The 16,961-nt window shown below is 30.9% G+C and overlaps 1 protein-coding gene across 3 annotated transcripts in view; it reads left to right on the top strand.

Annotated features, from left to right (window-relative positions):
• Positions 1-16,961, top strand: part of LOC130901084 (diuretic hormone receptor-like) — a 215,885-nt gene that overhangs the window by 128,162 nt on the left and 70,762 nt on the right. For all 3 annotated transcript variants that reach the window (XM_057812175.1, XM_057812172.1, XM_057812173.1), the window contains exon 2: positions 6,052-6,375. In XM_057812175.1, coding sequence (XP_057668158.1) covers positions 6,150-6,375 — 226 coding nt within the window. In that variant the 5' untranslated portion in view covers positions 6,052-6,149. The remainder of the gene's footprint in view (positions 1-6,051; positions 6,376-16,961) is intronic.

The raw sequence follows: 16,961 nt of genomic DNA, 5'->3' as shown, positions 1-16,961 counted from the left end.
CAAAATTTTCGTGTATATAAAATACATGAAGTACTGCTTGGTTTCACATGAACTAACTTTCATGTACACTATCTTCTTTCTCGGTTGATTTTTAATCAAATATTCACAGACTTTTCAATAGTTTTCTTTCATAAAAGTGTGGCTACTCATTTTGTGCTCTACAGCTTTGGCTCCGGCACTTTTTTTCGAATTCTACATAGTTTTCAAGATTTAAAATATTTTTGACCGTTCAAATCCATTTTATAATGGAAATTTTGAGATTAGGAAAAAATTGAAACTTTTTTTATGCAGAATGTTGTGCTTCACATTTTTTATCCCTGCAGTTTGTGTCGAATTCCTCATATTGTTCGAGTTATCGGCAATTCAAAATGTTTTTAAGTACATTAATCTATTTTACGTTGAAAATTTTGAGGTTAGGAAAAAATTCTAATTTGTGAACAATTTTGCGCCGTACATTTTTTGCCTCAGCACTCAGATAATTTTTTGTAGAGAATTTTGTAACTTACATTTTTTGTTACGGCAGTTTATTCGAATACCTCATAGTTTTCGAGTTATTTACGTTTCAAAATTTTTTGTCAGTAACAAAATTTCGAAAACTCGTGCCCATAATTTTGTTAAGAGTTGTTAGATTTATTTAGTATGAAACAATCTAGAAAATCAAAACCGCCTAATTCAATGTAAGGTTTTAGCTCAAGATTTCACTATATTATAGATAAAAAATCAAAAATATTTCTTTTGAACAGGTATTTATAAATGAGTAAAAGTAGTTTTATGTACATGATACTTAAATTCTCGCCACATAACTTCCGAGGAAAAATGTATAGTATTTCACATTTTCAAACATTTAGATTTCGAAAACGAATATCAACATGTCACTGCAATAATTAATTCCACAGAAAATATCCTTCCGCTCTCTTTGCGTCCTTTTAAAACGGAAGGAAAAATTTCAAATATACTCACTGATGATTAAAGGGCTTATAAAGTTCTGAAGTCATTTCAATGCTCTTATCTTGAACGTGAATTTAATCATAATTCATAGATAATCATATATCTCCACTGCCAAGTGTCAAGGAAAATCATTACAATGGGAGGAAAAAATTTTTCTCATGGTGTGACACATAAAATGCATTTATGAAATATTGGAGTTTTTAGGTCGTATACAACACAAGGGTAGCCCAAGGGGTTAAATGGGGATTTACTTGATAGTCGTGGGGACCGAGTGCATTGTGAAGATTAGGTGATAAGGATAAAAAAATGTCATGTAATGCATATCATTGAAGCGGTGAGGGAAGTTATTGATATTATATAACTCCCATGTGACCCTCATTGCAAAGTTATATTAGACTGTTAACAGTATTGAGTAGTGGTAAGTAGGAGGCGGTTCAACCAACCTGGGAGGTTAATTAGGAGTACCATAACCTTGAAGCTTAACAGTTTCTTCTCTGTCAGTTGTTTTGGAATAAATATTCTCAAACCATTCATAATTTAATTCAAAAACTTTTCTACTGTCATCATTTTTCGTAAAACTTCATTTCCAAGGTTAATTAAAAACATGATTTCAGCAATATTATTCAAAGTAACAAAAAAGTCAAGAAATGCTATGAACTTATTATATTGGATGGATATTTTATTGGTTTCTTCTAAGAGAACTGTAAAAGTGTGCAAAAATATTGTAAGTGGTTTTCCAATCCTGTGGTTTCTTAAGAGAAACGTTTGGTACTGTTAGAAAATGGGCTTTTAAATAAGAAATTTTTTTGGTATTGATCGGGAACGTCCTGTTCAAATGGGTGAACAAAAACTTATTTTCGATTCCATTAACGATTATGGCATATTAGCAACAGAAATCTATCTAAGCAAAGTGGCATATGAAGATCATCTATATCCTGAGCTATTAGATGAAATTCCGTTTATCCATATCATGCCTAAAATGTGGAAGAATTGGTTCTTTAAGATTTAGTTCAGCGAGTGAATTTCTGTTGATTTATTTTACGCATATTCACTTTCGACTAATGAAGCTCGTGGAGGTATAACAAATATACATAAATTTTAAGAGTTTTTGGGCGAAAATCTCCATTTATAACGTAAGTTTAAGATCAATGTTTGATTATTTTATTGAAATAGGTTTTTTTCCAAACCGATTCAATCGACGATTTGCCATTATAATTGAGATGGGAAAATTGTTTTACGCATGGTAGAGTAACACGTCATTCACGTAGGAGACACATTTAACCTCCAATATCTAAATAAGTAAATTGGATAGAGAAGTAATTGTCCTTAAATTAGCTTCAATGGAGAATTAAAATCCCGAGAAGAATCCTGGAATCGTGATATAGACAAATGCTATCTAACTAAAAAAATGATCATAAGCTTCTGGCTAGAAGCAGAAAATAATTTGTGTCCGAGATAAGATAGTGATTTTCATCAACAATTTCTTCAAATTATACAAATTCATGTTTATCTACAATATTATTAATTTAGATTCCCAGTAGATTATTCTTATTGAAAATTATTTTTCAATTTGGTAAATATTTAAAAAAAATTTATAACTCACTTTGTGTGCCAATATTTCTTCAAATGAACTGAAATTACAAGTGTGAGGATGAAGGATAAAATGGATGTTACATATTTCCGCCTCATCTAAAAAATTAAGTTCCTCCTGTTTTTGCGCCGAGATCAGTTTCCAGAGAACTGAAAATCCACCTAATTAACAGTTTAGTATTGAGTCGCATCTACGATATGGTGCGATTCAACTCTAGCGAATCTACAAACTACAGAAGAGAACTGTTAGATATTCACTTGGATCAAACAGTAGGGCATTCTGCAACACTTCTTAAAAAGATTGAAAATTCTGACTCTTCCTTCCTTATTCATCTTTGAATCCGTTTACCTAATACGTAAGCACGCTTCTCCAATTTCAGAAAAATCGTTGCACTATATATGGCTATACACTTAGGAGCACGGGGCACGACCTTTACCTTCCTACTCCTCGTTCAGAATTAGTTGAAGGCTCAATATTTTACAATGCAGAGTTATTTTTGTGTTTGTTTTTTAGTTTTTAAAAGCTTTTTTTTACAAATTGTAAGAATTTCTTGACATTAAAGCATTTCCCTCTTTTTCTTTCTTCTTAAAACTAACATTATCCGATGCAGTCAACAGTTTATTACAGTGTATATAATTAAGTATTTTAAAGTTAAAAGTATTTTCGTCTCCTTTATATACCTCGATTTTGTGTCGGTTCTTATGGGAAGCACCTTGTATATCACCGTTAATAATAAACATAAATCCAAAAATTTGCTGAAATTTTTGAAATGCGAACATAAGGGTGAATCATCATGATTCTTGAAATCGGAACTTTCCATTTATCAGAAGAGTAGTTTCAACTTCCACCTTTCAGCTATAGAATATTCACAAACCCGGCTTCACAATCAAAGGAAATATCAATCATTTCGAATGAATCATGTATATGAACTTTTGATAGAAATAGATATCTGGTTCTTAATGGACTCCTATCACAGTATTCATCAGATTTAATATACCATATACGGTGACTTAAGAATGATGAGCAAATTTAGAATCGAATAGTTTAGTTTATATGCAGAAATTTATCAACAAAATCTGTCGATAACAAATTTTGTATTCTTAGGTCTCAACAGTAATTTGATGTTTAGAATCAACCATAGAATTGCTAAAAAAAATTAATATTAGTGACGCATTTATTATGAAATTAACAGCAACTATGTCTTGTGATATTAGGTAAATACACTATTAAAAAAATAATGAATGCGCAATTACGGATATGCCATAACTTTTACTCATTTGCTAAAAATGGAGAATGCGCCTAAAGACCACCTTTAAATACTAAATAATTAAAGGAAAGAAAAAATTTGTATTTACTGACTTAGCTTAGCTGTTATTGCATTATGATCGTATTTTATTTTGTATTGAGTATTGGCTGACTGTAATGAGATGCTAGAGAAATAAACACCCACAGTTATTGATAGAAACGACATTCAAACAAACCAAAATAGAATAAAGTATTTTTGTATGACATAGAATAAACTGAAACGGAACCATCTAGTTGGATAAATTTACCTGATGCTTCAATTATATATCAATTCAATAAGCAGCATCAATTACTTGAGGCTTATTATTGAATATCCACAGTGAATTATATCCTATCAATATCCTATTATTCACAAATAATAATAGAATCTAAAGGTACTGAGTATGATAGATACATACACAGAACTAATAAAAACATCATATGTAGGTCAAATAGTGAGAAAATTTGCAAATGATTGAAGAATGTGACATGATAATATACAAAATATTTGAATGAAAAGAAAGTAAGGATGATCGAGGGAGAAATCTATAATAGATGACACCCTGTCTCAATAATCTCTATCAATACACAAAACAAAATGATTTTTAGTGAAAAAGTCACCCACAATAATGTGTACATTGTTTGTATTTAATCCACACTATACAGGGTGTTCCACGACGAGTTAAAACTATCTCTATATGACAAAATACTTATAGTAAAATCATGAACATTTCTACGTTTGGGTTTCCGGATCTACAGGAAATCAACTGTAAATTCGTTATTTTAAATAAAACACCCTGTATACCAATACATTGAAATCTACGTGAAATTTTAGTATCCTTCTTTGAAAAAATGCATACTTTTCGAGTTATTAATTTTATTGTAAAAAAGTTTACATCTGCAGACCCTTAGAAATTATTTCTCTTCCTTTGCTCTTAACAAGGTCAGGCTTATTTGAATCTATGTTGAAAATTTTTCATTTAATGCAGGGTGTGTATAAAAAGTGTTCAAAGTTTAACTTCATAAATATTAAATTTCTTTATTTTTTTAAAAAGAACCATCTGGTTTTTTCCATTTTAATGCATTCTGCATTGATACAAACACTAAGAAATAAAAATGTATATTTTTTTATCTTGTCAAGGTCTGTAAAAATCAAATCAAATTGTATTTACTAATCCTATTCCAACTTTAGTCGTTTTCTAGATATTTGAGGCTTTAAATTATTATTGTATTTTTTAACAAGTTAAAATGACACTTATACAACTATCACTAGTGATTTGTTGATACTTTTAAAAATCTTCGAAATGGCTCGTTCTCAATTTAACAACGAATAGAAAGATTTAGACCACACCTGCATCTCTAAAAATGTACATAAAATATTTAATGTCTGGATAACGATAACAATTAGATATAGGAAAGTATACATGAATTTTCTACCCCTAAATGCATTAAAATAGAAAAAAACTGGGTGGTTCTCTCTAAAAAAATAAAGAAATTTGAAATTTATGGAGTTAAACTTTGAACACTTTTTATACACACCCTGCATTAAATGAAAAATTTTTTAAAAATATTGTCCGACCTCACTAAGAGCGAAAGAACAGAAACAATTTTTATATCTTCGAGGGTATGTTTGGAAAAAAATTATTTTTAAGGTTCTTCAACAGTCCAATTTTTTATAAAAAAATTAATAACCCAAAAAGTATGCATTTTTCGAAAAATATTTCAGACAAAAGTATACTGGAATTTCACGTAGATTTCAAAAATGTATTAATATACAGAATGTTCTATTCAAAATAACAAAGTTACAGTCGACTTCCGGTAGAACAAGAAGTCGACCATCTTTGAAAATATTTTAATTAAACAGATCATATCCGAAAACTCAAACGTAGAAGTTTTCATGTTTTTACTATGAGTATTTTGCCATACACATAAAATTTTAACTCTTCGTGGGACACCTTGTATATGTTGTTCTGATGAAATAAGAAAAATAAGAGAACAAGCAAGCACCATATTGATTCTTTATTTTATGCGGAAAATTCTTCCGAACATGGAAATCAATGGAAAAAAAACATTATTGCTTCGGGCTCACGGAGAAATATATTCAAAAATGCGAACGAAACCAAATATTCAGCAAGAAGTTTCGTATTAGTGAAATTCTGAATATCGATTTTAATAAATTATTTCCGTTCCAAAATACCCAAATATTTATATATTTATATCTTTTTCAGATCCTGTCACAACTGCAAACATCTTCAACTCCAAGTTAATATGATTGCAGCTTCCTAACATTCGAATTCACGAGACGTTTCGTATCCTGTGAATTAATATGAACACCTCATTACTTGAAGATGAAATATTCAGGACCAATCTCACTATAGATCAGTGCAAAGCAAAGTATGCTACTGAAACTCAGAATTTATCGGAAACTCAGCCCCAACGATTTTGTAAAGTCATATCGGATAGTGTTTTGTGTTGGCCACCTACTCCTTATAACAGCACTGCTACAATTAGATGTTTTTCTGAGTTATTCAATATCAAGTATGATGACACACGTAAGTATATGGTTTAGTTTCTAATATGTTCAAATTATTATCATGTGTTCTTCGAAATAATTATAGATATTCATATGTTTTGTAACTTCTTATTTATTTTATGTTTTTGTTACTAAAAAGTCATAGGTGTCCTATGTTTGAAAATTAGTTTTTGAAACAGGTAAAAAATATGACTTGACATTAACAACACAGTATACAAAATATTTCATAGAACTAAAATCTAAAACATTCAAAAACATAATTATACAATTTGTTAATACCAAATCGCATTTTGATAAAAATCGAAATAGGTTAGAACGTCAATTTTCATTTGTTTGGAAAACTAATTAAAATCAGTGAAGAGGATTTAGCAGAAGATTTATTCAGACATATATCTATCGAATAAACTAAAAATATTGGAAATTATAAGGAGAAGGGAATAACAGCAACAGTAATTTTCATCATTTGATTTCATACATCATTCGACAAGCAATTCAAAATTATACACCGGCGAGCAAAAAATTGAGGTCACTTTAAAATTTTCAAGTTCTTTGAAATTTTACGTTTTCAGATAGTATTCACAAACTGTACATCATTGCATGTGCTATTCTAAGCTGAATGTTATACTCTGCTACTAAAGAAAAATGTATTTTTTTCTTTGAAGTGATGATTTATTCTGAAAAAGCAACAAACTAACATTTTGGGCGAAATTCAACATTTTGTTATTAGGGAAGCTATGGAACTTAATTGATGACTGCTTGAAGTCGGCGCGGCATACTTTAAATTTTGTTGCGGATCACATTCTGGTCGATGTTATCCCATTCCTGCAGCAGCAATCTTCTCAGCTCCTGAGCAGTTATTGGTGCTGGTTATTGTCTGCGGATCAGTTGTCCTAACTTGTCCCAGACATGTTCTATGGGATCTATGGGATTCATGTTTGTGCAAATTTCCTCAATATTATGAACTAGGTCCCTTGCTTCTTTCTAGTTTATTGTTCGTTCATTCATTATTTCTGTTATAATTATATCCCACGTTGTTCTTGGTCTACCTCTTTTTCTGTTTTCCCCAGTTTTTGCTTTCCATATTCGTTCTTCATTCATCCGTTGTAAGTATCCCCACCATTTCAGTTGTCATTTCTGTATATAAGCTAATGTAGGTTGTATATCTAGATCTTCTCTTATTTCTATGTTTTCATTTTTTTTGTGAGTTACAAATAAGATCACACAATATTGAAATGAGACACTGAATACCAGTTTCTTAACTCACCAAAAATACTCGTTAATCAAATCAAACATCAAAGTCAACGTCATTGTTTTCTTCAATCGTTCTGTTAACTGTGAACTGGATCTTGGAAGGTCTGAGTTTGCTAAAGCCGTTGGACAATATTCTTGGCGTTAAGAAGGCCGCTTCAAAGCAGATGAAAGCTATCACTAGAAAAGCCTTCCAGTAATACGTCCAGTTAATCGTGTATGAATGCAATGTTAGATAAAAACATCATTTTGTATTGAATCAAAATATCACTTCTCCATAATCACATATCATGGTCAATGAACTAACAATTCCTTCTCACATATTCTTATAGACTGAAGGTATAATCATGTTTAGCGACATATTGAAACTATCTTAATAAATAATATAAAATAACATAAATTTGTCGCTGCACATATTAGATTATTTTCAATATTAACAATGATGTTGAACTTAAAGAGATACGATGTATTTGAAATTCGTTCAATCTGATAAAAAATTATCCAAACACACACCTTTTATAGTAGGGATATTATTGAAATATTTCTATACCTAACGAGAAACCTCGTTTATTATAATTTATATGGGGTAAATATAAATGAGATTAATAAATTCTTACCGCATTCAAAAGGAACTGCACAATGAATTAGGCTTTTAGCTAATGCTCTGATAAAACATTCTGTGTTTGCCATGCTATTTAATTTTCTACTTACCTTAGAGCATACGGTAGTCCAAGTTCTGCTCGGTTATCTGTATGGCCTTCGGGCACTAAAGTTGAATATAATTTTAATTTTCAGATTTCCTGGAAAACGGAACGAATTTTCTTTTACAAAATATGAATTCAAATTAGATAATTTCAATATTTTAATTGAAAATCACGTAAAAATGAAGAGTATGCGTAATGGAAAAATATTATGATGTCTTCCAATTTCTTCCTAGCAATTTTATTTCTATTGAAAACGTTAGACAAATAGCTCATGTGATTTAGTGTTAGAAAAGTCCTGCAAGGAGTTTGATCATGAAATTTTCCACAACAGAAAGCATTCATTATAAAAAGAAAGATACAGAAGCTTTTGATGAAACTTTCACTATCATCCGATTTATAAAATCGCAAAGAATATGATGGATAAAACGAATGAAAAATAATAGTTAAAAAAATAACAAAATGGAAGTTTGTGGATATTGGAGTAATACCCAAGACGGAAGATGAAAAAAATGGGAAAAATAACAGAAAAACCAAAACATGTAGGAAACTAGTTTGAAAAATAAAGGAGAATGAATGTAACGTGGATTGACTCATTACAAGAAACGACTAAAAGAGCTGAAGAGCTCTTATTCTTATTATATATATATATATATATATATATATATATATATATATATATATATATATATATATATATATATATATACAAACCAATGTCATATCTTGGAAGGAGTTATATCCAATTTTGCTGGAAATATGAACAATATTCAATTTAAATGTATTGAAAAGCAAAAAAATGTATTAGGATTACTCTAAAAAAGAAGTGTTCCGTTTTTTCCACTGTCTGTTAAGAATATCATCTCGTTGTCAACTCAGTTACAACTCAAGCATGAAATTTCAATTTAAATTCTGTATCGAACAACGTTGTTTTATTTTTTTTAGTGTGACTGAAATATCTGGATAAGGCGTGCTCTTTTACATTCTGATAGAAAGAATTTTCATTTCTTTCAATAATATTGTATATCCCTCAATTAAAACTTATATTTCGATCATTTTTCCAATTTTTAACGGGTACTGAATCTTGGAAAAGGGCGTTATTTCAATGAATTCATCATCGTTCCAATTCATTTTATTAAGGTTAATAGAATGGACACAATTATCAATCGAATTTCAATTTGCATGAATTTTGTCTTGTCTTATTCCCTGTAGTATTGGGAAAGCATTCAAAACTGTATATTTTTGACAAAAAAGATGTTATTTGCATACAAAATATCCCGTTTTTGCGTAATCTGTTTCGCAAATAGTACAATCACCTACAAATTCACTTAAACTTATTGTTACGATTTCATCTTGTTCCTGGAGTCAGTCCTGCTTGGATATAGTAGAATTCTAAAATTCGGCGATGGCGCCGCCTTCGATGAAATACCTGGAATTAATTTAATTTTTGATTTTATAGCAAGCGGTTTATTTACATTGTTTCTTTTGAATAATTTCTAGGTAGGTCTATTTACTCATTTGTTTTGTTTCTTCATTTTTCTAAATCTTTGGAGAGTATTCTTTGGATATATAAGGAGCTTTTGTTCAGTATATGATAAATAGTCGTAGTGAACAGACCGAATTAGCAAAGTAACTTAAATAAATTATCAGGTAAACAGTTTACCTTCAGTCTCTGAAGACGATAACTTGGTTATTGAAACGCGCGTCAGACATTGTAATTGTGAGTGTTGATGTAGTGGTGGTGTAAAGAGTGTATTCAAAATGAATATCGCCAACGGCTCCAGAAATTCCAACTTACTTAGACTTTTTGATATGTTATGTTTACAAATTGATTTCAGGTCTATGCTATTTTAAAATTAGTTTTTTCATAATTGTTGAAAGACAGATTAAAATTTGTCGTTTCTGGGTGTTGCGTTCTTCATCAAAATATTTCAATGAAAATAATCTCTCTGTGATTTCTTAAGGAATATGATTTTGTGAAGATCCATGGAGATTCATGATATATCTACCAGGCATAGTATTTTCTTGAGAAATGCAGTAGTTTATAGATGAATATTCGTATTTTCTGTATTAATCTCTCAATTTACTCCCATCTACATCTTAATCCCGTATATTACCATTGAATGTAAGAAATATCTCGTCACTTATTGCTTCAATTATATCAACACGGGAGTGAACTATGAATATATTGAATATATTCCTCAGAACCTAATCACATTCAGATTTGTTATCCACTTATTGTTAAGTTTACACCCACAGTTAATAGCTATTTAGTTAAAAGGTCATATAATATTGTTTATTGAATGTTCCCGTAGATTTCGCAATAAATGACAGCTCATTATTGTCTCTAACGTACATCACTGGCAGGAAGTCAATAAAGGAGCTCCGACGCCCATTACAAAGCGAAGTTGTTATGAAAATAGCAACACCATTTCTGCTTATTGACTTTGAATGAAACACTATGACACAATACCCTAAAAGTTACATGGTGTGGTGAAGATAAATCGATACAATTTGTATATTTCTTAAAAGAAATGTATGTTTGTTCCTACCAAAATTATTCCAAATACAATTATTCTGCATCTCTTATTGAGAAGCTTTCAAGAACCTGCGACATTGTTAGCAAGTTATCTATTCGGATATTTTGCTTTTTATTTGACAATAAATTTGCATGATTCGATAAGCTCATTCCGACATCTACCGAGGTAACTAGAACATATACAAAGTGAATGAATCAATTCTGAAATATTGTACCTATATCAATTTCAATGTGTCCTCTCAAAACTTCATGAGCTTTCTCGTTGATTTTGAAACTACCGTTTAACGGTTAAACAGTTTCTATTTACCAATGACACCTAAAGCTTTTGTTAACATATTTTGTGCCTTTGCAATAACTTTTTTAATTCGTCTACATTACATCAGAAAATTCTCATCTAATATGTAACTCTGTTATAACCATGAACTGAACAAATCACTTCAACTAAATTAAGATAATTTAGTTTGTTGCCATGTTTCAACCATATAAGAGGCGGTATCTGATACCATAAATGAAATTTTTTCCTTGGGTCCATAAAAATTCATGAAACATCTATTAACAAATCTTAAAATACGATAGTAATCAGTTTACTCTAATTGTCGGCATGCTATTAAAAATGATTCACAATTTTTGTGAATACTTTAGAGTTCTATAGATTTTTATTTGAGGAAATGTTTGCGCAAATTATGCATAAGCATTAAAGTCTAGTCGTTCATCAGAACGATGGTTGACCGTCTAAGGGTAGTTGAATTTTTTTCGATTCATTGAGATTTTTGCATTTTGACTTGTGGAATTCTGTTCCGACATTTCACTACAGGTTTTACAGAATATTTTTTTAATGGTTGTGAGCAAGCTTCTCGTCTGGGAATTAATCAAACTCGAATTATCCTTTGGCATTTTGAACTTCTCAGAAACAATACTTGTAGCGAAAAATTTAACGTTCAAATTGATAAACTATCGGTCACTGATGAAGTGGTTAATTATTAAACAGAATAGCAAACATCAACCCCTATTAAGAAAATAGATATAAACCCCTAATTAACTACCTGCATTATTCTACTCGATTGAAACGGAAAGAGGCGCTAACTAGACCATAATGGGTTGCATTAGGACAACCAAATATAGGTGAATTATGAAATTCAGGTGGAAATCTATTCATTCCATCAAAAATTCTTCCAAATATGCATATATTTATAGAAATGTGCATAAAACTGACAAAATGTCCAAATTGGCATATGGATTTAGCATAGAATATAAGTTTAATTACTTTAGACTTCACCAACAATTCAACATGTCCAACTTAATTTTGATTTAAAATGAACGTGTGTTGCTTCTCAAACCATCGATTCATTAAATATCATTACATTGTCCAAGTGTCAAACTCCGGAAATCAATTTTTTCACTAGCCACACTCTATTTCCATATCACCGTTAATTCCCGTGGTTGCACTTTGGATGCATTTTGAAATAAAAAAAAACTCATTAGAATCTCTAGCTCACACAGAATAATGAGATTACTGTTATATTTCTGCATTTTTTCATCCACTAGAAAGGCGGATTGCTTTTGAATCTCGAAACCGACATAAAATATAGATGTGCTTCCAGCTAAGTGGTGAAACAAAAACAAATTGTTTGTACTTCAACAATTTCAACAGACAGTTAGTGACTTATCAATGTCATCTAATGTAATACATACTCCACGTTTTTGCTCTCGAAGGAATAAAAAGATAAAATACTAAAAAGCGTCCATATAAAATTCTGAAAAAAAATATTTCATGAAATAAGTCAACTTTTCTTTCAACATACTAACTGTTTAAAGTGATAAATACGTTAAGGGAGAATCAAAACCGCAAAATGATATTGAGAAGACCACGATTTTATATTTAAAGAGAAAAGTAACCAAATATTGGCCAACATTCTGTTTTTGTCACAAAAATAAAAATCAATTCAAAAATTAACAGGCTTTATAATACATTTGAAGAAAGATTTAAATTTAAAGTTCTGATTAAATTAAATCTCGCCTTTCATAATTGTCATTTAGTCTAATTGTTTATTTAATTCGAATTCTAAGGTGAAGTCGGAAATGATTTACTCCAGCACATTGAAGTTTCCTTTAGCGGTAAACGTAAGTTGGGAAAAAATGGCAAAATTACTATATATCATGCTTAATCAAGTTCGAACTCAAGCTAATCCGAAGAGGAAAATATTGTTCGGAGACGACATAGAAAAATCTTCTTAGAAATATACGTCGATTTATTTGTTGCTCAATTTTCAGTAACATCTTTATATATCTTCACCTCATCAATCAATAAAAGTAGCCCTAAAATTACTATTATTAATTCTTTTTGCATTCATTGCTAATAACGAACTTGGATTAGAAAAATATTATAATTGAAAATAAATCATGTGAAACCTTTAATAGTTATTATTACAAAGTAAAAAAACAATTGTTGGATAAAACGTTTTTAACGTCTTTAAGGAGCCTTTACTCGAGAAACCATATTACAAATCGGTTATGGGACCATTTCAATCTCAAGGAACCTTCAGTTGAAGTGCCAGCTAGGGTAAGATTATGACACCGGTTTAAACACTGGGTACTTCAGTATCGCAGCAAGAAAGGGGGACAAAGTGTATGCGAGACCCAATAAATAGACGTTACATATCTAAGAGATGTTCAAATATACACATACTTATAATATTTTGTAAGAAATTGTTCATATCATAAGAGCTGAAATTTCTAATATGAATAGCTCAAAGAAACTTCTCAGTTTACAAAGATCACAGTTCTTCTGCTGCGTTTTCGGAAAAAAATCCTGACATACCCGCTGCACCGGCAGAGTCAGGAGCTTCTCTCCCTATGGAGTATCTGGTTAACTATCTGATCAAACTCGATATCTTCTTCACCTTCATTTTCAGTGTTCCTGGTCTTGGTTTTCTAATTTCTTATATTACTTTTCTTTTGTTTGTGTTCATTTTTTTCGTCTCATTTGTTTCAAAAAGGTCATTTCTACACGACGACGAAGTTATAATTAAGGCCACAGAATATAATTCTAGAGTCTAGAGTTCTAGACGTAGACTGCTGAAATCAATCCCGGAAGACGAATGTTTATTGTCATATGTTTGTTCATGTCCAATTGAGGAGCATTTTTTGTTTCAGGTCTAGTCAATATTTAGGACCCTATTTAAGGCCCATATGCGAATATCTTCACCAACATCAACTTGATTGGGCACTTTACAAATCATGTATAACAAACAATAAATCATCTGAAATTCATAAAATTGAACTAATTCTCTATAATAAAACACAGTTACAGTATTTAGATATTTTCGAAGGTTGCAACACAAGTATGGCCGACAACTCGCATCCAACTGACTGGACAAAATGAATGAGATGTTGAAGCGAATGAATATGATATACGTTTGTACCCCAGATCAACGCCTATAGCGTCTTTTGATTGTTGATTGTTGAGAATTGAACTAGTCCATATCAAAACCCGAGCTCCCATTTAGTTACTCCCGTCCAGATGTGTCTTGTTTTACTACTAGTAGTGTAGTTATATATAAGAGATAATAGACACACGGAAAACTTGAAGTTTAAGTTGATTATAGCAATTTCAGACAGGTAATTGCTAGTGAAATGAGAAAAGTTGAACCATCTATTTCAAGTTGGAAAATCTTTAGCATTTATATATTTTATTTTATTAATATTAGACGTAAAAATTTTTATTTTGCATTATCTCGTAATGACCACCCCGCTCTATCGTATTTTGATATTAATGAAAATCAATTGATTGCGTGGGAAATATAATATCATTAATTATTTAGTACATCATTGGATTCGAAGCAACTATAGTTGCAGTTTAATTAAGTGAAAGATAGAATCACAGAATTTAGCAGAGCACTAATGCTATTGGGACGTAAAATATGTTTATTTCGAAATATGAATGAAGCCCCTGGTTTCTCAACAATGAAGCTATTCATGATCTTTGTGTATAGTCTACGCGTGAACAATTCGGATGATTCACAATGGGAATATTAAAATTTAGTATGGCAACATTGTGAAAAGTATTACTTTAGAAAGAGACATCAAAATTAATTGTTCATTTAATATGTATTCTTCATTAATAATTTCATATGAATGGATCAATAAAACAATTTGAATATCTAGAATTTTGTTGTTTATGACATATTTCATTGCTTGATAAGGCGTTATACGAGGGCTACTAGTTGAGATAGACAAATAACAAATATTAATAATTTGATACGGTTTTATTGTTTTTCAATATATTCTCCATTAAGATAAATAAACTTTTGCATGTGATCCAATTGTCGAAGCATTTTTTCCATTCCGAATGAGGTACCTCCAAAACATGTGGTTTGAACGCATCAACCGCTTCTTCCGGGGTAAAAAAACTTTGAACTCGCAATTTATTTTTGATCTGCGGTAATAAGATTGTTTTTGTGAAAAATGATTCGTGTTCTGGTTTCCCTAATTGTTTCAAAGATTTCTGGCCAAGAAATACTGGTGTACCATTCTGAATTGACCGTCCCCCTTTGCTTTAATGGAACCTTGGTATCATGTTATTCCGAAAAAACAGGTGGATGGTCTTGAAAGACCCATACAATCGACTGTTGTTTAGTTTTGTGTCCATATGCATCGATCCATGATTAGTCGTTTATCAAGATATTATAGACTTCCTTTGCTCCAATAGACATGAGATTTTTTTGTTTTTTGAGCAATAATCAAATTATGTGCAATCCAACGCCTATAAATCTCTATGACAGCCAAACCTACAAGCCATATTGAATGTATGTGAGTGAAACTAATACCCAAGTATGCCTCAGTCTCACATGAAGATCTTGCAACATCAGCTCACGCACAATATCAATGCTTTATGGCACAACAGCACTGTAGCTCGAGATGGTGCTTCATCATCAAAATTCGAAGCTAATTAATCGGCTCGCTGCACTTGGTTTAATCCACTTAATCAAGAAATTCATCGCGCGAAAATGTTCACGCTTCAATTCCATTATTAACCAAGATGAATGTTTAAAGTTTCTGTAAGCAACTCAAATAACTGAGTACGTTCACTATTAAAAATGTCAGATTTGCCACAATCACATCAGTGTTGCCATATCTCAAAACTTAAGTAGCAACCCTCGAATGAGTGATATCTCAGTGGATGCTAAATTTTTTGACAAAATTCATTTAATAAAAAATCTATGATAATGCTCATTTGACTATAATCTAGAGTATTGAATCATCATAATAAATAGAGAAAAACGGAACGAAACCAAATCAAATTACTACTAACTATATTATATTGCCTTTTAGACTGTGTACTGCACGTAGTGGTCTTGGCATACTATCAATCAACGTTTGGCAGTCAAGTGGTATGAAACTGTTCCAAATTTCTTGGAGGTGACTTCGCAAACCTGGAACGATTCTTCTGGGACTTGTTATCTTTTTCTTCATGTAACGTATCGATGTTTTAATCAGTGAGAAATCTAATTTTTCGGCTCCTCAGCAGTACGAAAAGTGATACCATTAATAGAATGTATGTTTTCAATTTGAGGTGTTAAGCACATTAAGGGAGTCATCTGCACTCGAAATACCTTCCACGAAGTGTGTTTCAATTTATTAGCTGGTATGGATACCATATCAAAAAGGAAAACTTCACTTTTTATTGAAGCTAGTCGTTTAGAAACAGTTTTCATAACACGACTCCCAGTTTTATCAATGCATATCAAATGATGAAAGTCTATTGGTTCGGATAATCTGTTTTTCTACTCTGAGTTTTGTCAACAAGAGATTCTATTCAAACTATGAAATAATGATTCAACTACTGATCAAAAAAAACTTTCTAGGCTCCTGAATCTAGCTTTTTGGACGTTAAAGCTGCGTCATTCCATATGTACAATTCGTTGTTCGAGTATGTAGTATGCCAATTTTGATTATAAACCTTTCAAACACTGTTAAGTTGCTTTTGGAATACTACGGCTTTGTATGATTTCATATTGTTTCTAATGGTATATATATTTTTATTCATTTTACGATATCCAATTTTACTTCTAGTAAACAGAAACTGATCAATCAACTCAATTCATAAGGGGACATTAA

Source organism: Diorhabda carinulata, chromosome X (assembly GCF_026250575.1).
Source record: "Diorhabda carinulata isolate Delta chromosome X, icDioCari1.1, whole genome shotgun sequence".
In the NCBI taxonomy this organism is placed as follows: domain Eukaryota; kingdom Metazoa; phylum Arthropoda; class Insecta; order Coleoptera; family Chrysomelidae; genus Diorhabda; species Diorhabda carinulata.
The sequence above is the reverse complement of the archived record's forward strand: the minus strand, read 5'-3'. Positions and strand labels throughout refer to the sequence as shown.